This window comes from Poecilia latipinna, unplaced genomic scaffold, assembly GCF_001443285.1.
Source record: "Poecilia latipinna isolate Pla-1442-1.1 unplaced genomic scaffold, P_latipinna-1.0 Scaffold2620, whole genome shotgun sequence".
Classification (NCBI taxonomy): Eukaryota; Metazoa; Chordata; class Actinopteri; order Cyprinodontiformes; family Poeciliidae; genus Poecilia; species Poecilia latipinna.
Window position 1 is genome coordinate 34,160 of NW_015115236.1, and position 24,058 is coordinate 58,217.

At 37.6% G+C, this 24,058-nt stretch overlaps 1 protein-coding gene across 1 annotated transcript in view; it reads right to left on the minus strand.

Moving 5' to 3' along the window:
• The window catches only part of znf385d (zinc finger protein 385D), a 42,242-nt gene that overhangs the window by 6,714 nt on the left and 11,470 nt on the right, over positions 1-24,058 (minus strand). The window contains exons 3-5 of the mRNA XM_015020624.1: positions 7,351-7,677; positions 4,109-4,290; positions 383-484 (exon numbers count right to left, since the gene is read on the minus strand). Coding sequence (XP_014876110.1) covers positions 383-484; positions 4,109-4,290; positions 7,351-7,677 — 611 coding nt within the window. The remainder of the gene's footprint in view (positions 1-382; positions 485-4,108; positions 4,291-7,350; positions 7,678-24,058) is intronic.

Below are 24,058 nucleotides of genomic sequence, written 5' to 3' on the forward strand. Positions count from 1 at the left end.
GTTGGTTGGTTGGTCGGTTGGCTGGTTGGTTGGTTGGTTGGTTGGTTGGTCGGTTGGTTGGTTGGTCGGTTGGCTGGTTGGTTGGCTGGCTGGTTGGTTGGTCAGTTGGCTGGTTGGTTGGTTGGTCAGCTGGTTGGTCGGTTGGTTGGTTGGTCGGTTGGCTGGTTGGTTGGCTGGCTGGTTGGTTGGTCGGTTGGCTGGTTGGTTGGTTGGTCAGTTGGCTGGTTGGTCGGCTGGCTGGTTGGTCGGCTGGTCGGTTGGCTGGTTGGTCGGCTGGTTGGTTGGCTGGTTGGTTGGCTGGTTGGTTGGTCGGTTGGCTGGTTGGTCGGTTGGTCAGCTGGTTGGTCGGTTGGTTGGTGACCGTTTGTCTGCAGAAACTCACCGGCTGTTTGGTCTGGCCTTTCTGCGGTTTGCTGTAGGGACTGTATTTGGGCTTGGCTGGTTTCCCTGCTGCTCGATCTTTATGACGCCGACTGCTGATGTGCTAAAAGGAAACAAAGGAGAAAAAATTTACATGACATGAAGAAAAGAACCAATTCACTTTGTTTACTTTGAGATTTTATGTTACAGTGAAGAAGAACAAAACATGAAAGATACTTTATTTTTTTCACCATGATTAAATTATTTTAATTAATTGGGGCTGAACAGAGTAGCTATTAATAGTCAGTATCTGTTTTCCAGTAACAGCTCTGAGATTCATGCAAAAGTAAATAAAAAATGAAAATACAACAAAGTCTTGGGGTATAATATAAAGTCGTATGAGAATAAAATCAAAGTATTATCCGAGTAAGTTAGGTAAGTAAGGTAATACTCAAAATAATGTGAGAATAAATTTGTACAAGAAAAAATTCAAAAATAATAAGAATAAAATCACATTTCAACAATAAAGTTATAAAGTTATAATATGAGAACAAAGTCACGTTTTGAGAATAAAGTCATAATGACTATTTTTGTAAAACAACTTTATTTTTTATTTTATTTTGACTATTCTTGAAATCTTATATTTTTTGCGTGGCGCTAATTCTCCATCATAGAAAATGTTAATGGTTCAGATAATGGCAGATTTTCACTCAACAACTAAATAAATTTGAACAAACATTCAACATTCAACATTCTCAGTTATTATTAACATTTGAAACAAAATTACTACTTTTAAACTTCCTGAATATGAAAATCTAGAGAAATCTTCAGACATTTGGTTTAAGACAATAAACTATTTTGTTAAATATTTGATTAAAAACGTGCATATTCTCATTTCAAGCGTGATTAATCTGATAAATCTGTCGTTAAAAGTGACTGTAAATGAGGTGAAAGCGTTAAACGTAAAGAAATGTGCAGCAGTAAGAACATCTCCAGCTGAAGAATAAAAGCTGATTGCCTCTGGACGTCCACGACTACTTTCCACATTTTCATGGCCGACTGTGTAACCACGGCAACGGAGTAAGAAACACGAGGCAGAAGTCAGTGTTGTTGATATCGTTTAACCAGCAGGCGACCATTGAGTGTGCAAGAAAAAAAAAAGAAAACCTAATCGTTGTTTTTTCCACATGAATCTGAAATTTAACAGCAACGGCATTAGATAAAAAAATAAGAGAATAAAATCTGTGAGATACAGAGAAAAAAAACATAAATAATCTGTAGAGAAGACAACCTAAATGAGAGAAAACCACAGCAAGTCCGATTTAAACACGGAGAAGAAAACACTGGTCAGACTTAACCAAAATAACTTTTGCAATATGTGGAAAAAATAGAGACACTGCGCATTAGAGCTCCAGTTTGTAACTTTTATAAACAATTTTTATAAATGTTTGTTAAAACAGTCACAACGTTGTGAAACAGATAATGTGAAAAAAAATCAAACTCCTTCCTGGGGTCCTGCTATCTGCAGAAATACACAGCTTGGTCAAAAACAACCAATCAGAGCCAGGGGGAGGGTCTTAGTACTGACAATCATTCTCCTGTACGCGATGCTCACTGGTGTTTACAGGAGCTAACTAGCCATGCTAATTAGCCTAACCTGTTACTGTTTATCCAGTAAAGGTGGGTAAATGGTTTTCCTGAAACGGCAAGTTGGCCGTTAGCATAATTAGCAGTGTTTACACGAGGTTAACTGACAGCGCTAAGACCCTCCTCCTGTCTCTGATTGTTTGTTTTTGACCATTCAAAACCATAGTGACAATTTTAATAAATATTTTCAAAAAAATGTTACATACTGCAACTTTAAAAATTACATTCAAGTAAAAGTAAACAGTACAGTGTAGTAAAAGTAAATTTTTTGTTCTGTTACTCGAGTAAATGTAACTAGTTCCTACCCAACTCTGACCATCTCTATACTGAAACATGGTGGAGGCATCATCATGCTATGGTGATGTTTTTCTTAAGTTTAAACAGAAATGTTGGTCAATTAAATGGAAAATCAGTGGAGTTGAATGTTCAGAAAATCCCAATTTAAAAAATATTTGGTGATTTCTTACTGTAATGTGACTCAAGGTTTGAAATTTTAAGGAGGATAAAAATGTTTTCAAGGCTCTTTAACTAAAGGGAACTGAATTATAAGACCTGATTAAAACATCCAAACTTTTCCTTTGTGACCCAGTTACATTTATTTCTCCCTCATCAGTTTTGATGTCAATTAAAAGCATGGAAATAAATGTAAATATCTTGAAAATATTGAAGGGTTTAGATGAGTTGACACTTTTTCCATGTACTTCCTGGCTAACTGGTGAGAACTGTTCCAGCTTTATGGGTTTATTGAGCCTCCCATGGTTTGATTTATTAGCATTTTGCTAAATAGCGAGGAGAATGTGGCTTTCCTCCTGCTGAAATATGACAAACAGCTGTGTGGTCAGTGTGGGTACATCCCGTTACCAAACACCTGATTTACGCCCCAGTTTAAATTTCTCCAATCCTCGCAGGCGGTCGTACATTCACGCTTTTGTTTTGGCTTGGAACTGCTTCATAAATTTTGCACGGTGCGGGACGCGTCCGGTTTGTGGGGAACCTCTGCTCTTCAGACGTGAACATTTAAAAAGAGAAACATCAAGGCTGGCTCTGAAAACACCGGGCCGATTTCTGACGTAAAACAAATCAAACGAAGGTTTGGCACCAAACTGCACAGATCGAGAAATGAAGATTTAACCTCGTATATATAAAATACTGCATTGGTTTGCTTACACTTACTAATCAATCAGATTGATCTACACTTTTCTGTTCCAAGGGTGCAACAATTACACAACGTACAGCTGCAATGATAAAAAAATAACATTTTTATGCACAAGTTTGAATTTATTTTGGATTTTCTCTCCATCAAAATATACATACAACCAAAAATCAATAACCACGTGTATTTAAGCGCCTGCGCTGTTTTTCAAAGCCGTGTACCCCAAAACGGATAGAAACACTTAAAATGTAAATTCTGCATAAAATGAATAATAAATAAAGACAAAGTAAAACTGACAACGGCTCACATTTTACCTAAAGAGAGATTAATTACAGAAAAATCTGAGTAGCGTTAAACATGTTGTAAGGATTTCTGGTGGGTTGGAGGGAAAATATGGAGAAATTATGAGTAGCTAAAGATTCTTGCTCTGTAGTTTACAGACTTGAAAAGAGGGGAATCCTTTCACCCCAACATGACTCTTCTGCATACTATCCCTCATTCTGCCTAATAATACACGGACGGCTCAGCCAGCGGAGCTGCGTTACAGCAGCCTGTGTGTCAGTTTCAGTATTCAAAGACATCATTTGCATAAAGTACGGGGTTGTGCTCTGATTTATTATTTCCTGCCTTATCCTCCTTCAGCTGATGCAACAGCACACATGAGGGAGGCGTGTCGGCTTCCCACAGAAAGCGCCACGTTGAGCCTCCATGAAATATTTTGACATGTTATGCAAATGTGAATTATTTATTGTGTTAAACAATTTCTCCGGCTCAATTCTGTGAATTTCAAGATGACATACTTACTTGCGTGAGAAACACAGTATTTGGTTTAAAAAAAAAAAAAAATCAAAAAGAACAAGAAACAATAAAATTAGCATTGAAATTCTGCCTCAGTTTAAAACCAGAGCCCAGTTTCCAGTCTGTGCAGCAGAAGCCTGTGAATCTCACCTGCTTTAGCTGAGTCTCTGAATTGACATGCACGTCACACGTCTCACAGTAAAAGGTTTTGTTCTGCAGGCCAGTTGATGATTTGGAGGATGAAGCCAATTTGCTTTTGACTCCCGGTCGAGGGAAAGACTTGATGGAGCCCACGCCGCTGCGGGCCTCCAGCATCGTCTTGTGCTTCGTGCCTGCGGGTCAGAACAGGAAACGAGACGTGTCACAACATGATTGTCACCTCTGGAGAAACAGCCGGAGGGAGCGAGGGAGGAAAAGAAGTTCAAATACGAGGCTCGCCGCTGCTGCTCAGGCAATTTCTGGAATACGAGAATCAGAGTTGAAGCTTGTAAATTATCCTAAAACATCCGCGATCAAAGACTCGCCATTTTAAAAGCTACATATTTGACCTTTGAGCTGCATTTGACTCAGGAGAGACAATTACTAACCCACAAAGAAACGGGGTTAGGGGAGCGCTCTAAAGGTTTCTAAAGTTTTTATTGGAAATAGAAAACGTGCAGCTCTGAAGCTCTTTAGCCTTTTGACCTGAACAGCATGAAAGTCAGAAAGGCTCATATTTATGACAGCAAAAGAAACACACAGGCTGCTAACAGGGTTTGTAGTTTCTCTAGACACCAACTGGAACTAAACTGAGTTTGACATTCTGTATTATTATTATTATGAAATAGAATTGCATCATTACAGAGGAAAAAAACAAAACCCACGTTACTAAAAACCGACCGATGCTGTTTGACACAGTTACAAAAAATAACATCAACAGCCTCTGAAACAACACAGAAGAAGAAAAAGAGAAACGTTGTAACATCAAAAGTTTAAACTTGACCAATTATGACTTTATTTTAATATCAGGTGGCATTCAAGTTTGAAAAGGCCGCATGTATTCCAAATAAACGCGTTTATTTTTGGCTCCATGTGCTGGATCTGTTTCTGAGAGATGGATAACTTTCATTTATTATCAACTGGATCTGCATGACAAGCAGAACAAGTAGCCGGACCGGGCCGGTGTGATTCATGGACGATAAAGTAGATTATTTCCAAGCGACCAAGCAGCATGTAAACGCACTGTGTTCTTCTAAACCAGCGTACTGATTTGTACTGCGGGCCAAAATCGTCGAGTTGAAAACAAACCATATTTAGGCCACCTTGGCTGTGATGAAGCCTGTTTCTGAGAAAACAAGTTGCTGGAGATTTATGGCCCTACTTAAAACGACATGCAAAAACAAAAAATACAACTAATAAAAGAAAAGGACTTGTTTTGTACCTAAAATATTCTGTTTTAGATTTGTAACAGAAAATCCAATACAAGGACAAACACAAAAACTGACAGTATTATCAGAAATGTTATTTTTAATATTTTTCTCCACTGGTTGGTCCATTAGAGCATCAACAAATATCAGTAAATCTGAAAATATGATTAAATGCAGTTACTATGTGCAGTTTCAGTTACGTTTTTCAAGAGCAGTATTTGTGTTTGTGGCCCCATGAATACTGTTCCATGTAGTCATAGCCATACAGTCACCTAAAAAATAAGTGTTAAATAGTTTGTTAATCATAATTTTTATCATTCTCACCAAATATTGTGATATTTTATACACCAGTTCATCCTTGCAGTGATTGTTGCAACATCTCCACCATAAAACATGTTCAGTAATGATTACATCGCATAAGAGGATATAAAACCTCAGGAGAAGATAAATATAGTTTACATTTCTGTATATTTTTTATTATATATATATATGAAGTCACAAGTTGCACATTACTAAAACTGGTAATTAGCATTCATGCTACCAACATATCAGGTCACTTGCAAAAGGAGTTCAATCTCCAAACTGTCAAAAGTATCAACCCTTTAATAAATGGTACAATTTCTGTCTGAATGGTACAAAGACTAAAAATGACTGACAGAACAAAAGATGTCAGAGAAAACCCCAGCTGTTTGGTTATGAAAGGAACTTGTTCTCTCTTCTGAATCAGAGCTGCGTTCTGCACAAGGTGGTGTAACTATTAATCTGTCTGAGCTCAGATGAGAGTTTTATTGTGTAGGAGTTTCTGTGACAGTCATGCTGGGAATCCTGCAGATAAATATTAAAATGTTCCAAGAATTTCCTTTTTATATAAATCATCTGGATGCTGGTGGTTGTGCAAAGCAACAGACTCATTCGTGTCTTGAAACATTTTGTTGGCAGAGGGATTTGAAACATTATTTCTATACAGGGTTGCTGAAAACGTGCATCATGATTTAAGACGTTATCAGTAGATAGGTACACTACAAAAACATAAATATTACCAAATACTTCTGTCTAGTTTCTATTGCAAATATCTTATTACACTTGACATAAGACAAAACTAACTTACAAGTAATTTTTCAGCAAATTAGAAGAGCTTATGTCAATAATTTCTTAAAATTTATGAAAAAGTTCTTTCACTGCAAACAAGAGAAAATGTCTTGTTATAAGTGAAATAATTTATCACTTTTTCATCAATATTAAGCAATTATTTACTTAAACAAGCTCAAATATCTTGTTGAAAACTTACAATTTATTTTTTTCTAATTTCAGGTGTAATAAGATACTTACACAGGAAACTAGACAAAAACACTTGGTGATATTTTGAGTTTTTGCAGTGTAATTATTGATTTGTTTTTTGTACGACGTCCTGTCAAGCTGGTGACTTTAGTTTTCCTGTTTTATCCACAGTTTTCACTCCACGTTGTTCTTTATGTATTTTTAAACAGTTAAAAGGCACCATGGCTAAACTTTAAACTGCTGCAGTGCAAGTTACTCCACAGGGTGTTGCTAGGTAACCAAACGTTACTTCACAAGCCGTTGCTAGGTAACCAAAAGTTACTTCACAAGCCATTGCTAGGTAACCAAAAGTTACTTAACAAGCCGTTGCTAGGTAACCAAAAGTTACTTAACAAGCCGTTGCTAGCTAACCAAAGCTTCCACCAGGCTTTCTTTCTTGTTCGGCTTTGGATTAGAGTTCAGTAAAATCATTGAATCATCTATCAGATTTATTATCTATTGATATTGATCACATATCTATCGCGGTACATGTTGTTATTGATCTATTGATCAGCCCTGTTAGTGACCATATGCATTTCTTATATGAACAAACTTAAAAAAAAAATCTATATTTGAGATATTTTTCTCTCTTTAAGCCTAAATCTTATTTATGAAATTAGAAATAACTCATGCAGCACATCAAGTCTTTATATTGGTTTTTCTTCTTACCAGTATTGTGAGCGTCAAGCTGCGATGCAGAGTTGACCGCCACTTTGCAGAGCGAGCAGTAAAGGAGGCGCCGGGCTTTCTCCTCCTCCGTCTCCGTCTCCGTGTCCGTCTCCGTCTCGGCTTCGGCCTTCTGCTCCGCCTGCGTCTCTGACGGCGAGTTTGTTTTCAGCAGCTTCTCCTCTCCGTGAGAAGCCACGGTGGCGTCGGAGGCGGCCGCGTCACCTGGAGCTTTCAGAGAGCTTAACGGCTCAGGTGAGGATGCAGCTGGGGTCGCCGTGGGGTTCGCTGGCCTGATCAGGGGGGATGCCGTTGATCCAGAGATGGCATCTGTGGGAAAATAAGTGGAAATTATGTTTAGTTTAGGGCTGAAACTACAATTATTTTAGTAACCGATTATTAAATTTGGATGATTAATCAAATAATCGGATAAAAAAATCGGAACATTTTGCAGATTTTTCATTTAAACATTAGAAATGCATTAAAAAAATCCCACCATTGTGAAATAAAATAGTGATAGAAAGGGAATATGTCAGACACAAACTCTCCTGTCTGTCTGGAGAGAACAGAAAGCGATGTGGTTTGTCCCAAGAAGAGTTTCTGCAGTGAGAGTCTGTTGAGTGGAGAAAATCAAACTTTTATCCCCTCCAGGACAAAAATAAACGACCTTCCTGCTTTGCTTTGCCAGACGTGCATCAGTGTGTAAAGAAACAGACAGATCTGGTCCTGTTGTAGCAGCTTTTGAAAAATGTTGAGCAAATAAACAGATTAAAAAAAAAATCTTAGCATGTTTTAAATCAATGAAGGGGTTTACAAATCACAGGATGTTTCTGTTTGTCTGATTCAAAATAAACTTGATGGTTAATTCCTCATGTTTTCTGAAATTGGATGTGAAAATGTTTTGGCACAGAAAATAAAACCACGAGTCTAATTGTACATTACTCATAATTAAAGCAACAGCAACACAACATAAGGCTCAGTTTCACCTCATTTATGAATTTATTTAACAGAGTGAAACCTGAAGCGATCCCCATAAATAATGAGCAATAATACATTCATAAATTATGAGATATTTGTATTCTTTCCATTTTGTTCCCATGTTTTTTTTAATTATTACTGATGACACTAATGAGGCACAATAATGAAATTAATTCCCCTAAGCAAAAATAATAGTCTGTGAAAAAACCGACTAATTTTATTCAACATAATGTGGAGGACATAAAATTGCTGCTGCTTCCTAAACCATAGAAAATTTAGCTTTGAACTTCAAATAGACCAATTTCTGTAATTTCTGTGAGCATCATTCAGATACAGCCTGTTAAATTTAAACCTTCAGGGCTTTTTGATCAAGACAAAACCGAAAACTTTGATCCAAACAAAGGTTTCAGTTCGGGGTTTCATTACTGATAACGTCCAATCTTATGTTTTGGTCCATTTTTAAAAAAATATTTTGCTTTTACTTAATTAGTATTTTAATCTAAATGTGATAGTAGTTTTCTTTTCAAGTAGATCAATTAATCAAATGATAAATTAAAATGAGCTCAATAATTTCCATTTTCTTGATTTGCTGTTCTTCTCGTTTCTCTCTTTCTACCAAAAACTGGACAACAAAATTCTTCAGTCTGGTTTATCGGTCTCAACCAGCCCTTTTCTTGAAGGACAGCTTTGTTTCTAGAGGCTTTATTATTCACTTTATTTGTTCTTCCAGTTCCAGTGTTAAATGTTCATTAGAATTTAAAGTTTATTGATAATTTCTGTGTTCTTCCACTATTTACATTACATCACTTGAAAATGTTCTCAAAACAGCAATATTATCGTTTATCGCAATAATTCCTGGAACGATTTATCATCCAATAAAATTTGTTATTGTGAAAGACCTACATATACAAGTCACAAAAACACATCTTACCAAATAGTTTCTAGTGCAAATATCTTATTACACTTGAAATAATAATTATTTGCAAACTGTTTCCTGTTTGCACTGCAAAAACACAAAATATTACCAAGTATTTTTGTCTAGTTTCCAATGCAAATATCCTGAATACAACTGAAATTAAAGAAACTTACAAGTAACTTGTCAGCAAGACATAGGAGCTTGTTTTTACTAAATAATTCCTTAATGTTGATGAAACAATACTATTTCCATTTCACTTATAATATTGGAAAAATGTCTTGATAAAAGAGAAATAATCTGCTAATATAACTAGAACGTTTTCATCAATATTAAGAAGTTATTTACTGGTTTTGTACTGAAAAGTTACTTGTAAGTTAGTTTTCTTTAATTTCAAGTGCACTAAGAAATTAGACAAAAATACTTGGTAATGTTTTGTGTTTTTGCAGTGTAAACAAGAAGCAGTTTTCAAAGTATTGCTGTAAGCCAATGCTTTGTTACCCACATCTAAAGTTAATCTTGATATTGCATATTTATAACGTAAAGCTGTGAATCTGCACCGTGTCCAACACCTCGAGCTGCTCCACCCTGACAGAAATGTTTGTTTATCATTTTCCAAGAACAAAGACGGCAGCGGATCGATACATTCGACTCATAAAAACAACACCACGCGTCCCGGCCGTTGAATACAGAGGGACCGCAACGGGCTGCAACGTTTCCAAAAAATGAAATTCCTCCTCGACGGCGCCGGCTGATCGATGCCGACGCCTCAGACTTCTCCGCACTGCAGCGTCACCGAATGAAGAGCCGCGAGCACGGAGAGCAAATCAATAGTGAATTATGTCACGCTGGTTTTGTGGACCATTAGATACACGGCCGTTATTTATCCCGGCACAGTTGGTGCCACAAACACCTTGTAAAGGCGACAGTTTAACAAAGATCGCCACAGTCGAACGAAATCAGAAACGCAAGCAGGAGATGATAAATTAGGCTTCTGAAAGTATCAGAAATTATCTAAATAAAGTGGTAAAATTTGTGATGATACCGCTCTCGCTCTGAATGAGCGCCTAATAAACATATGGAAACGCACACACTGTGATATTTACTTTTACTATCTGAGTGTTTGTGAGCATCCAATCCATTAACCTCCTGAAATGGCTCTGAGGCACATTTTTACCCATAATGCTCTCCTTTTACACCTGACTGACCCCAGCTATAAAATTTGCAGCTCCATCATAAAACCCGCTGCAGCTTTTGAATGCAGATCTTCACAGGAGTCAGCGGAGGATGGATATACAAGGACTGCTTCAAAATGCAATGAGGCTGTGGTTTATGATGGTAAAAATATGCTATAAAGTCAGAACATATTTCAAGAAACACCCCGTTTTACCCCACAGAGTGAAAGACTTTAGGCTGGAGTACGACACCAAAGTTAGAAACTGCAATTTGGGAATTTCATGCGGCACTGAGAACCATTCTCTCCATCGATAAAATTTAACCAAAATGAACAGCATCTTACAAATCTACCTCCTACATACTTTAGCATAAAAAAATCACTTAATCTTTCTTTTTAAATACTTTGTTGAACCATTTAACTCCCATTTTCAGGTCAAAGTTCGAAGTGGTAATGTAGTTCCTCTGCAGTCGAGCAAAATCTGCAACTTCAGTAAATTACATTCTATGTTTAGAAAAGTGCAAACAACAAAAGAATACAGAAAAACATTTGTATTCCCAGATATTTTAAACTATTTTTGATCTGTTCTTTGTTATATAAAGTCTACTCAATTTATTTAATTTGTTTGAAAAGAAACAATTATAAAACAGCATTAAATGTATTTTAAAGGTGACCTATTACACTTCCTTGAACAGGTTAGGATGGATCTATATGCTGTACAAAACATGTCCATCATATTTTAGTGAGGTCAGTTTTGCATATTTTGAGCTCCTTTCTGGTCTTTTTTAGGGTGTCTTGTCACTTTAAATCCTAATAAACTGCTGGAAATGTGTTGGAACTCGCTTGTGTTGCTAGGTAACGAGCTGGGCCAGGCTGGGGTTGCTAGGTAACGGTGAAGTGCCCATGGAATGTGAATTAACAACTGGGAGGTTTTTGAAATGACTCACTTTCCCAGACACAAAAACCCCATTAACTTTTTGCCAAAAAACACCTGCTTTAATTTTTTTGTTTGTTTGTTTGTTTTTTAAGCACTTGGGATGTTTTTAGAAGCAGTTGAAAAAATGGCACATCAAACATATTTCTGGGATTTGGCTTGCAAATTAGCAAAATAAAGCTCCACTGGGCAAAAGTGTTCAACATGTTCAGCAAAGACATCTGAGCTTCCATCATGATTGCAGAAGCTTTCATTCATAACTCTTTGGTGCCACTCTCTCAATTTCATCCGCCATTGTACAAAAAAACCGGCAACAAAAAACAACGGCTCGTCCCAAAGCGCCTCTGGAACGATTTTGATGAGTCCAGAGCGAAATGTCTAGTGTCTGACTTTAAAGTGCACACGCATCGAACTTGAAACGTCAGACGCGTTTTTTGATGCGTGAAGCGCGGTCGTTGTGAACGCAGCACAAGCTTGTGGCTTGTTTATTGTTGTCATAGCAACTGCCTGCCCAAGTGTCTGTCAGTTACAAAGTTTACAGGTGTGTGACGTCACATGAAAGCTTAGTATTCCCAACATATTTTGTCTCGAGGCTCTTCAGTCCAGTCCAGTCCAATCGATCCCAGGCATCAGTTTGCTCAACAGAAAGTATTTCAAAAAGTTTCTACTTAAGGAAACGCAGCAGCTCGCATCGAGTCACTGACTTGGACAGTAGCTGAATTTTGTTTGAAACAACTCAAACTTTTCGTTTAACTAAGTTTGGCAGGGATGCCGTTTCTCCCTGTACTCTGCTGCTCTTCTTTTGTGTCGTTTAACAAAGCGCTCCTGACAGGATCTGTCCATCTCCTGACCTCAAACAAGGCGCCTTTTGATTACCGTTGCCAGCGCATGATTGAGCGCTGGCGGAGCGGCGCGCAGCACCTGTGGTCGTTGACCTCTGGGTGTCCGCACGTGTTCCCGCCGACGTTGCAGATGTCTGCCGACAGATTTAAGAAAGGCCATTATTTCCAGCTGTTAGGTCCAAAATCATGAGAGGAACATTTGAAGGTTTTCTCCTCAACTTCAAAGAGCGGGGATTTTAATTTAAATTTTTTTTACCTCTCAGACTTTATTTAATTTAAACATTGTAAACTGAATAATTAATAATTAAGACAATAATTAATTAATGCTAAACTTTAAATTCCAATGAACACTTAACACTGAAGTCAATTTAAATATCTAAAATAAACAAAAAAAATATGAATCAATAAATATTACATAATACAGAAAATGTATTATGAAGTCTTTGTAAACAAATAAGAAAGGCTGGCTGAGACCAAAACACCAGACTGAAAACTTTTGTCATCCAGTTTTTGGTAGAAAATATAAAAATGATATATCTAGCAAATAGAAATTATAAACCAGTATAAATTTATCATGCGATTAATTGATTGTCTATTCCGAGTTTGTTTTGAAACAGATAATCTGTGAAAACACCAATTTTCTCAACCTCCTCCCTGTGCTACTTTTGCTGTTTTAAGAAATGAATCGCTCCAAACCAAAAGCAACCAATCAGAGACAAGGGCAGGGTCTCAGCGCTGTCAATCAACCCCATGTACTCGCTGCTCAATGTGTTAAAGGCCAAATAACTTTCAGTTACAGGAAAACCGTTTTTCCACTATCATCGATTGCTAAGCTAACTGGCATTAGCATTCATAATCTAGTTAGTTATTTATATCAGTTAGCCAAAGCTAACTAATGTTATGTCTAACAAATTCTAGTGTAACTAATGTGATGACTAGCATGACATTAGCTATGACTAGCATAACTATAGTTATGCTAGTCATCACATTAGTTAACTATAGTTATGCTAGTCATAGCATAACTATAGTTATGCTAGTCATAACTATAGTTATGACTAGCATAACTATAGTTATGCTGGTTACATATCAATGGTGGCTGCAGCACCACACGAAGGGTGATTGACAGCGCTAAGATCCGCCTCCTGGCTCTGATTGGTTGTTTCCAGTTAGCATGGGAGAAGGCAGAGGAGCTCAATCTTTTCTCAGATTGTCTCATAACAAACAGTAAAAACAGTGATAGTTTCAATATAAAAACATATATTGTTTTAATAAAAGCAACATACTTTTGTAAAGCTTTAGCTCCCTTAAATTCTAGTAAAGTGGTTATTTGACACTGCTAACCTTGGCTGATGTTTATATGGTTAGCAGGCCGCCAACGACCTGCTCGCTCCTACAATTAACAGCCATGGACTCCCAGGCGGCTGCACTGAGCCGAGCATCAAAACAGCCTGAAATCACAGCGATTAACTCAGTCAGGCTTGCTGTCCCCATCCGGCTGCCATCACACCTGCTTCTCTGCCGCTGCGTTGCCAGGTTTGAGTGCGATTCCCAGGAAAAGGTTTGGGGTCGGTTTCAGCCAGGCGGGTTTTTGTGCCTGTGGGCTACCGTTTAGGAGCAAAAAGAGAATGACTTCCAGCCAGACTTCAGGGATTCACATACTTTTTACCCCAAATGGATCCACAGCTGGAGAAAAAAAAGCATCTAAATCAACGTGGGGAGTTTTTCTTGAGCTTTCCAAATCCAGCCATCAGGGGCCCAGTGTCCTGCATGTTTTATATGCGTTCCTGCCCCGTAGTAACAGGCTGCAGGGGTAGAATTACCTCCTCAACATGTCAGCAGGTTCTGTAAGGCCTGGTAATAACTCACTGGTTTCAACCCAGTATGGTGGAGAGAAAACATGAGTTTTCAGGTCTTTTAATGCATTCTATGTTCAACTTTTCAGACGCAAGTTAAAAAAAATGTTTGTATTGTGGTGAAATTTTGTGCTTTTTATTCTCTAAATTTGTAACCTAACTTTTTAGATATTAATATTCTCTTTTTTGATAGAAGATCTTGGCACATTTGAAGCACATTTAAAAAAAGAAGAAGAAGAAGAGTTGGCTGTTATGGACACAGATTCAGTATCTGACTGTCATTCTTGAAGAAACCTTGAACAAGTGACGGTCGCATGTTAAAGCTGCGTGAATTTAACAAAAGTTCTTTATCAATAAAACACAAACTTAAAAATCACCTGTTACAATTTATTTTTTTTCTTTCCATCAAAACAGCCACAAACTGTCGAAACTGCATTGATCCGTGCTTCTGCAATCCAACCATGAAGCCTTTCAAAATAAAAAAACTGAATTTCACAATAAAGTTAACCTAAACTGATATAAACTTTGCTTACTGTGAAAGACAAAAATAACTTCAAAACAAAAGGTACTAGACAAAATATATGATGGCCATGGTGCTGTACAGGAAAGCTGTAAATCTGTACATCTTTGAAAAGCAAAAGTGGAGAGTCCTGCAAAACCAACAATAATGCAGCAAGTGGTTTCTGAATGTTAAATCAGTAATAAAACAGTTGTCCTTTCCAGCAGCCATTGTACAGCAGTAAAACCAGCTGACCAAACATGCTGGAACTCAGCTTAGGTTGCTAGGTAACAGGCTGGGCTTCACTGGGGTTGCTGGCCTACGGGCTGTACCTGGTTTCTGATGTTACATTTTAAAATCAGCTCATTTTCCAGACACCAAAACGCATTAACTTCTGTCTGAAAGCCAGCTAGATGTTTTTTTTATTTTTACTTTTTTTTTTAAGTGCTTGGTCTGTTCTTAGATGAAGTTGAGACCGAAATAGAAGTGAAACGTGCAAAATATGAATTTTGTATAACAGGTCCCTTTAAGGTTTCACATCTTTATAACAGATGCCAATAAATGTGACAAACGCTGTTTTTTCCTCATGATACCAGAAACGGTAACATGAGTTTCTGCGCTTTTCATTCATGTTATGTTACAACAGCAAACAATAAACTTTCCCAATAAATTATTATATTGTTGTTTTGGGAAAATAATATAATATATTGTTAACAACATAACAATGCTAGCTCACAGAACAATGAACTTAAATTTTCAAAAGATCGCTCCACACTGGAGCTGGAAGATTCAATTAATATTCAAAATACAACATGGTAACCAAAAACAACTTAAAAACAAAAAACTGAAATAAAAACTTGCATACAACCAAAAATAATGAATAAGACAGATTATGAAAACAAAACTGCCATTCAAAATATATTAATCATCATAATGGAAGCTCATTTTAACTTGTAATTAAATATTTATTTATGATATCCAACTGTTAACTCTGATCCATAAATTGTTTCACCTCTAACGTAAAAACACACCAGTTTCACCTCATGAACAGAACTTTCCCTCTGGTTTCAGCGTTTTCATGTCTGATAAATAGTGAACTTTAGTTGTTTTTTGTTCACATTTCTTCCAGATGATAATAACACATAACTCACATTATCCTACAGTTCATTCATATTTAACCTGAACATAAAAGCCGTGCAAGATGAAAGGAAAATGAGTAATAATCAGAAACGGGCCGCCGCTGTCCAGATCCATCTACTTCCTCCAGAACGTGTCGGTGTGAGTGTTTGCCCTTGTGTCGGGGGGTGAACCCATCCACCACCGCGTCATTAAAGAGCCATTTGATGTTGGAGGGGCAGGTGATTAAAGTGTACTTTGGCTGGCCTTGGACGGCCCGCGTTCTGGGGATCTTCCAGTAATCCATATCCCCAGTCAGTGTGACCTAACGGGCTCGGCAAGGCCCAGTTAAGAACTCAATCCCCTCTCATTAATGGAGGTAATGACTGTGATCAATCTAAAGATGGTGAGGGCGAGCGCAGCGCCGACAGCGGGGTTGGAGGTAGCGGGATAAAGACGTAGGAGATGGAAACCAGGTGAAAGAAAGGAAAACAGATAAGAGGATTGATTCTGGAGGCGGAGGAGAGGTAAATGGATCGGGGAAAGTAAGAAAAGTTTGAGCCCAAACAAACAAGTCTGAAGGAGAAAAAAAAAAACAGGGTGGGGATGAGAGAGATAAGATTAAAGGCGAGTAATCGAAGACGGGACGTAATTAAAGGTGGAGGAATTGAGACAGAGGGAACGCCGAAGGCAACAAAGACGGGGAGAATAAATCTGGACAGACCCGGTCCAGATGGGACACGCCTCACCTGACGGCTGCTTCACTGCCAAAACACTAAATATCACCAAGGATTTTATGTGGTAAGCTGCTGCCCCCGCGACCCGACCCCGGATGAAGCGGAAGAAAATGGATGAATGGATGGAAGACTAACACAGGAGAGCAGAACAGGGCCGAACAGAGACTTTCTGGGGCCCTGAGCAGGTTTTCATTCAGAGGCCCCCAAATACCAACAAGTCCACACCAGAAGCTTTATCATCCCTAATCTACCATATGTGTGTAACATGCTAACTACCATTAGCATCTGTAATTAGCTCACATCATGTTATATTTTCCATGTGTACGTATTATTTAGTGTTATTTTATATACATGTATTCCTATATTGGTTCTCTTAGGTGACCCCGGGGGGCCCCCTGCTGGTGTGGTGGCCTTAAGCAGCTGCTTAACTCGCATATGCCTTGGGCCGGCTCTTCAGTGGGACTAGTACTTTTTCATCAATATTATGGAGGAGTTAAAATAAGCTGCCATATTTTGCTTAAAACTTACTTGTAAGTTATTTTGTCTCATTTCAAGTGTATTAAGATATTAGTGTTAAAAAGTAGGCCAGAAACACTTGGTAAGATTTTGTGTTTTTTCCGTTTTTAGCATTAGAAGAGGGAAAGAAATCCTTCCACTCTGCTTAAACTTTCAGACAATCACAAAACTCCCCCAGGGTTTGATTACCTTCCCCATTCAAGCCGGATTAGCCTCTTAATTAAAATGACGACGCTTTATTATAACCTGTCACAACTTAAAGGACAGGAACTCCTCAAACCCCCAGAGTCCTGTCAAATTTCATTCAGCCTCCGGGACTCTTTTATTATTTCATTTTTTGCTAATTATGTCATTTTTAAAATAGAAATGTTCACATTTATCTTCCAGATCTTCTTTTAAGGAGAAACTGATCAACAATCTTCTTAAAGATTTCAAAGCTGTTTGAAATCTTTTTTTATATTAAATAACACAAAGTGGTTTCTCTTGAAGGAAAGTTAAAACTTTGCTCCATTAAATGCAGTCACTCATTTAACCAAACATCTGTAGCTCCTGTAAAAAAAAACATTGAATTTTACTTTATTCCTTCTCACTTTTATTTACTGTTCAATAATTGTTACATTAACTTAGCATAAATACTGCCTCTGACTTTCTGATTTTAGTTGGCAATCAGTTCTTTTACCAGGTAATATATTATGACCTTATTAATCTGATGTTGAATAGCAGATAAAAATGTAAGACTTTCTTTTAATAATATAATAAAATTTTAAAAGAGTAATTTTATTATGAAGTATTTCTGCTCTTACTTGAGTAAATTTTCTGTATTTTCTACCTGCTGAATGAAAAACAAACACGTTTTAACCAGAAATTCACCAGACACAGACACACACCTGCAGTTTCTATTAAAGTTTCATAAGTTTTTTAGTGAAAGAAACAGATTTGGAAAAAGTTTATTTTGTTATTTATATGAATTATTGTAATTTTGGTCCTTAAAATACCAAAATTCCACTTAACTTTATATTTTGGTCCGTCTGATGATGTAATTTTTAAATATTAAATGATTGATAATTTGATCAGTTAGTCAGTACTTTTTAAACTTTTTACCAAATACTTTTTCACTTTTATCTGAGTAAAAATATGTTGAAGTGGTTCTGCTCTCAGCTGATTTTCGGTCCTCTTCTCGCCTCTGGATAAATGACAGACTGACATGTATTTTCTTGATGTCATCTACCTGCACTACCGGGCGTTATTAGTGAATCAATTGGAACTAATTTCAATGTAATAAACCATTAATTGACATTTAATGGTAGGCCAGTTAATTGTTTGCTACGGGGACCGTGGGGCCGGTCCTGCAGCTCCTGCCTGGCTGCAGCGCTGCACAGCTGCGTCGGCGCTGCTGGCGCTGCTCCCCTGACAATCTGCTCTTTAATAGCTAATATCAGGGTACATTTCCTCAGGCGCTGGGCTGGAACTGAGAGATGGAGGGATGCGCTGTGGGCATTTCTTTCAACCTCTACTCTGTGGTGCTGCTGTAAGGACACGAACACTCAAACCTAACAGGCTGCTGCTGAGTCATCCGCGTAATTTATCCCACCTCTCTGAGCAGATGCTCATCCAGCTCAGACAACATGCACCTTCAGTGATGAAGAATCAGAGCGTTTAAGCGGCTGGCTGGACAACGACCCTCTTACTGCATGTTTTTATAAGTTTTAGACCACAAACCAATGAAGTGGCACCACTGAAAGCTACTTCTAAGCTTTGACAATGCCATCATTTTAAACTTTTCTGAGAAGAATGAATTTAAAAGCCAGCAGCAAAGGAACAGATGTAACCAGAGATGAATCTAATGGAGACGGTAAATCTGCAAAACACAAAATACTACCAAGTATCCTTGGTCTGGTTTCTACTGCAAATATTTTAGTAGACTTGAAATAAGACAAAACTAACTTACGAGTAACTTTTCAGTCAGATACAGAAGCTTGTTTTAAGTACATAATTCCTTAATACTGATGAAAAAGTACTTTTATATAAAATAACACTGAATAATACAAACTAAATGCTATTATACATGTGTACTTGTTTATGGTAAACTGAGTGCTTATCACCTGATGTTATTTTCAAAAGATTAAAATAATGTGGCCCACTTAAATACCACTCTGCATTTCAAAATAAGAGTTGCTTTTTTTAGTTTGCTAAAATGAACGATGTAAGCTAATTACAAATTATGTTAATGATGGTAGCTATGTTACACATAGAGCAGCTCAGGAATGATGGATCATCTGGTGCTGGTTTGGGGGCTCCAAATAAAAATCTGCCCAGGGCCCCAGAAAGGCTTGGACCGGCCCTGAACGCAGTCCAGGCACGTTGTGTACAGCAAAAGTGCTTTAATAATAACCTTTCTGCATATTGTGCTGCTCTAGCAGTTTCTATCCAAGTCGAAGGCAGTGACAAAAGTCCAAAAAATGAAAATTTACATGTCGATTTGTAATATGCGTCGTAATCCATATGTGGTCATCACTCCTTCCTGTTTGAGTGACTCAAAACGATCTTTTTGTTTCAGAAAAGTTTTAAAATTCTTTGAAAACCAACAGAAAGGCCACCTTGGGGGTTTTTTGATTTATTTTTATGCTTTTAAATATGCATTTTTTTAATTGCTTTGGTGATTTTCATTCAGCAAAATGTTTCAAGATGGAATGTAACCAAAGCAAAGCAACTTTCTCCATGTTTTTACAGCTTTTCAGGCGTTTTGAGGAGCTTTCTTTCTCTAAAGAAGGAGCATTTGAAAGATACTTGACAGTCTTAGTGAGTCTAAACTCATTTAATAACAATAAAGCTATTGGGTTTTGCTTATCGTGCGACAGACATTTTTTATTTCCAGCAAATAAATGTGAGAATTCAGCAAAAGAAAACAATAAGGACTGCTTCCCAACACACTTAGCTCTGGTGAAAATGTATTATTCACGAGTAATTTAGTCAGTTTATCGGCGTCTATTGCCCCATTTTCCCTTTAATTTAATTTTTTTTGCAACTGGAAGGAGTCTGTCAAAGAATAAAGACTGATTCCAAACACATTGTGAGGAGCAGAAGTCGAGAAGCAGTGCTCAGTTTCTTGACAAATATGGCAGTGTTTCACCATAATGACTTACACTGTGTAGCCGACTGCCAAAATAATCTTAATTTGACAGCTCTGATGGCTCTGTGTGATTTGGACAACTTAAAGCTTTTCCCCTCCTGTAATTCAGGGGGGAAAAACTACAGCCTTACTTGCATTTGACTCCGTTTGTCAAGTTTCTTTGCTTAAAAACACAGACTTCAAATGGGAAATGGAAGTAAACAGAGTATTATTTGCGTGGCACAATCACATGTATTTTGAAAAACAGAAATGAGCAATCAGCCAGCATTGTTAACACCATGATTTGCATGAATTTAAGAGCAAAAACAAGCCATTTTAAATCCTCCTTCAATAAAAGCCAGCAGAGCTGTGCCTCCCCGTGGTTTCCACCTACTCTCGCTGCGGCCATTACTCCACCACCAAACTGAGACTTTCATTAGAGCCCGTGAAACACTTCAGCCGTTCAGATTATGCAGCATTTATCCGCCTTGACTATTAATTCTTCTGACATGTGAGCACATTAATATTCATTAACCAGAACTGCTTGCGATAAACCAACTCCCCCCTTGTGCTCCTGAGATCTCAGGTCTGTGTTATAGAATCGTGCAGGTGATATTTTTTAGGGAAATGAACTGATTAATGTTTGTTGTCATCTTATTATGGCTCATTGTTTTATCTGTTTATTATGTTCACAGTTGCTTAAAGTGATTGAGGACTAGTTTTACTTGTTGGCCTAAATATATTGTAATTTTCCTATGAACTAAAAAATTTCTGTTTGTGATTCGCCAAAACTTATAATTACTTCAGAAATTTACATCTTTTGTTGTATTTGTCACCAATTGAGGTCGCCATTTTTTCACCCGATGGGTTGATGACGCGTTTTGGTCCATTCTGCACTGGACTCTACAGAGTAAACACAGCTAGGCTAACTTTACCCCAGTAGTTGCTTATCGTATTGCATTTGACTGGCGTAATTTTAGGTAATGCCACACTGTGTCACTGTTGGCTGTGATAAAAAAATAAATAAAAAACAAAATAAAACTTGAGACAAATCTGGGTCATTTCCCACATGAAAGAAAGGAGAACACAGTGCAAGAACCGGAGTGGAACACAACTTCCAAAGGACCTACACTTTTACATCTCAACATTTCTCTCCAGAAGACTTTGAGTCATTTGTACGAGCAAAACAGACAGGCAGAACTGGACGCTCTTTCAAGTGCTAACAGAGCTAAACTGCTAGCAAAACCAGAAATCCCAACGGATCAAGATCAAACCGGACACAGAGCTATAGAACCCCTTACCGGATCACTCAGTCAGAGGTAAGTGTCATTCATTGTTTCATTATGAAGCTGAAGGCAGTAGCAGCAAAACACCAGCAGCTCCTACGGCCAACTCTATCCTCTTCCTCTGTTTGTTTCACCTCCTCTTCATCACCTCTTGAGATTTCTACATTCCCATCGATTTCAACGTGCTCCGCTTCAAATTAAAAAGTCTTAAAGACGTTACTCATGGCTGTTTTGGCTTGACAGAGCTAGCGCAGTTGGACCTTTAGACATAATTTAAAAGAAACCACTGAGGATAACTTCCTTTTTCACGTAAAGTAGACAACAATGGGCTGACATCAGATTTTAGTAGGATTTCTCTTTTGTCTTTGGTAAAAAAACCACGAGTCATTTCTCCCACTAGCGCTAAACTATCAAGTCTATTTTGGTTGTATTTACCCAGAATGCCCTGACTGTAGTCCACATCCTGCTTTGGGAGAAGTTAACTTCACCAAACTGAGACCTTAGTTTTTAGGCAAACCAGAGTTTTTGATTCACATCAGAGTTCAGTTATATGTTCACACCTCCCCAAAATGAACCAGACTTTCCAGACAAACAAACTGGATCTTGATTATCTGGTGGACGCCTGCCAGTCTGGAAACTGTCCAAAAATAACCTAACAGCAACAGTGAAACATGGAGGTGGGAGTGTCATGATCTGGGATGCTTTGTTGTTGTAATCCAGCTTACTATAATATGATCCACCACTAAATTTACTGTGCATTTGATGGTCTAAAGACAAAGTGACACTATCTGCAAAAAGATAAATAAAGCTGAAGCTGAACTGGACCTTGCAACATGACAGGGACTCCAAACACACCTATAAATCCACAGAGAACTGGCTGAGGATTAAGGAATAGAACGTCCTGTACCGAGTCAGAACCCAGACCCATTGTATTTCAAAAACAGAGACACTCATTAATAACATACATGTAAATCTGCATCACTTCAGCTCTGTTCTACAGTCGTAAATTCCTGTTACAATGAGAAATGGTCTTAGAGACCACAAATGGAAAATGTAGTTTTCAATTTTTAGTAAAAAAAACAAAAACATAATCTTATAATTGAGTAACAGTGCAGCCTACGTGGGAGTACAAGGTTCTAATCCAAAAAGCACAAATTAGCTTTGACATTTTTATAGGAGGGATGTAAATCTCTAAAATATTCTCTCTAAAATGGAATAAAACAACTTATATTGTGCATTAAATCCCGACAGTATTTATCTTTATGCCTTCTTGTTATAGGACAAGATGAAGAAAATTCAGGCCTGGATTCGAGACGGCTCAATGTTTCTGCTTCTTCTCTAAATTTCCAAAGTCAAAGTGCGAGCTTTTATAATTTCTGCAGACTAAGAGAAGATTATATTATCCTTCACATATGTTCGTCGAGGAGACAGAAAAGGACTTATCAGCAGCGCAATTTGTTGCCAACTCAGAGCAACGAATAATCAGCATCTGGTTCCCATCAGTTGCTGAAAGATTTATTTTTTGCAAACCATTTAATGCGTGTTTTGTCCAGGACATAACCATGAAGCAAACACCTGGACAACATCACAGGATTTACGCCACTGCTTGCACACAACAGCACAAATATACACTTTTAGCGTCTACTAGCAACAACGTGTTCCTGCCAAAATTTTAATTAGAAAAATGGCACATTGGATAAAAACACAGAAAATAATAACTTTTGGCATTCTCTGTTATGGAAGTTGAAATAAAGGGTGATATTAAGCCTTCATAGGTTTTTATTTCCTTAAAAAAGAGTGAAAGCTGTTTCTGTTTTGATTATTTCTTCTTTATTTACTTCAATTCTGCCTTATTATGTCATTCTTTTGTGTGTTAGTTCTTGGTTTATTCTTATCTTTAGTGCATTTGGATTCAGCCCTTTCCTTTCCTTTATTTATTATTAGCTCCAGGAATTCACTTCTACCTTTAGAGTTCAGGTGTTGCTGTATTTTTCTCTAAATGTGGCGCTATGCTTGTTGACTCTGATCCAAGAAATACTGTTCTACAAATACTGTGGCTCTTTTGGAGGCAACTTTACAAATCTAACTTTTTCGATTCTAGCATTACTTTTAAAGGGACGGGATTTCTTCTTGGCAAACCTTCCAAACAAACCATCATAGTACAAGTTAGCTTTTATTTAATCACATTCTATACTGGGTACTGTAGGTTGAACCACTTTTAAATTGCTTATTAGAATATAAAGTTATTAAAATACAACACAATGTCGACTGGGGATCTTGTAAAAGTGAATATGTGGATATATTGTCGTGCTGGACCATAAATCTCTGTTTTCCCATGAACACAAGCAAACACAAACACAGAGTTTTCATGTGGATGAAAGACCGAAAAATGTTTTCATTTTCCCAGATATCCAGCTTTGTGTGAGCTGAGCAGCTTAGTATTCCCTTTTTCTCAGTTTCAGTAGAGTAACTGTCAGTTTTTTACATATTTTTCTGAACTGACAGAGAAAGGACTAGGTGACCTGAAATAGCAGTAAAAAGGATGACAATGAGCATCAAGTGTTTGGAAAGTAAAAACCGCCTTCTGAAAATATGTATCTACAGAGGAACCAAAAATCACTCCTGTTCCCGCAAGCTTAAAAATCTGATATTTTCCCTCTAACCTGGCAGATCAACCAGTATGTAGTTAGTTATGATCCACAGAGTTTGTTCAAGGCCCAAAGGGGTTAAAGGTGACCCATTGTGCTTCCTTTA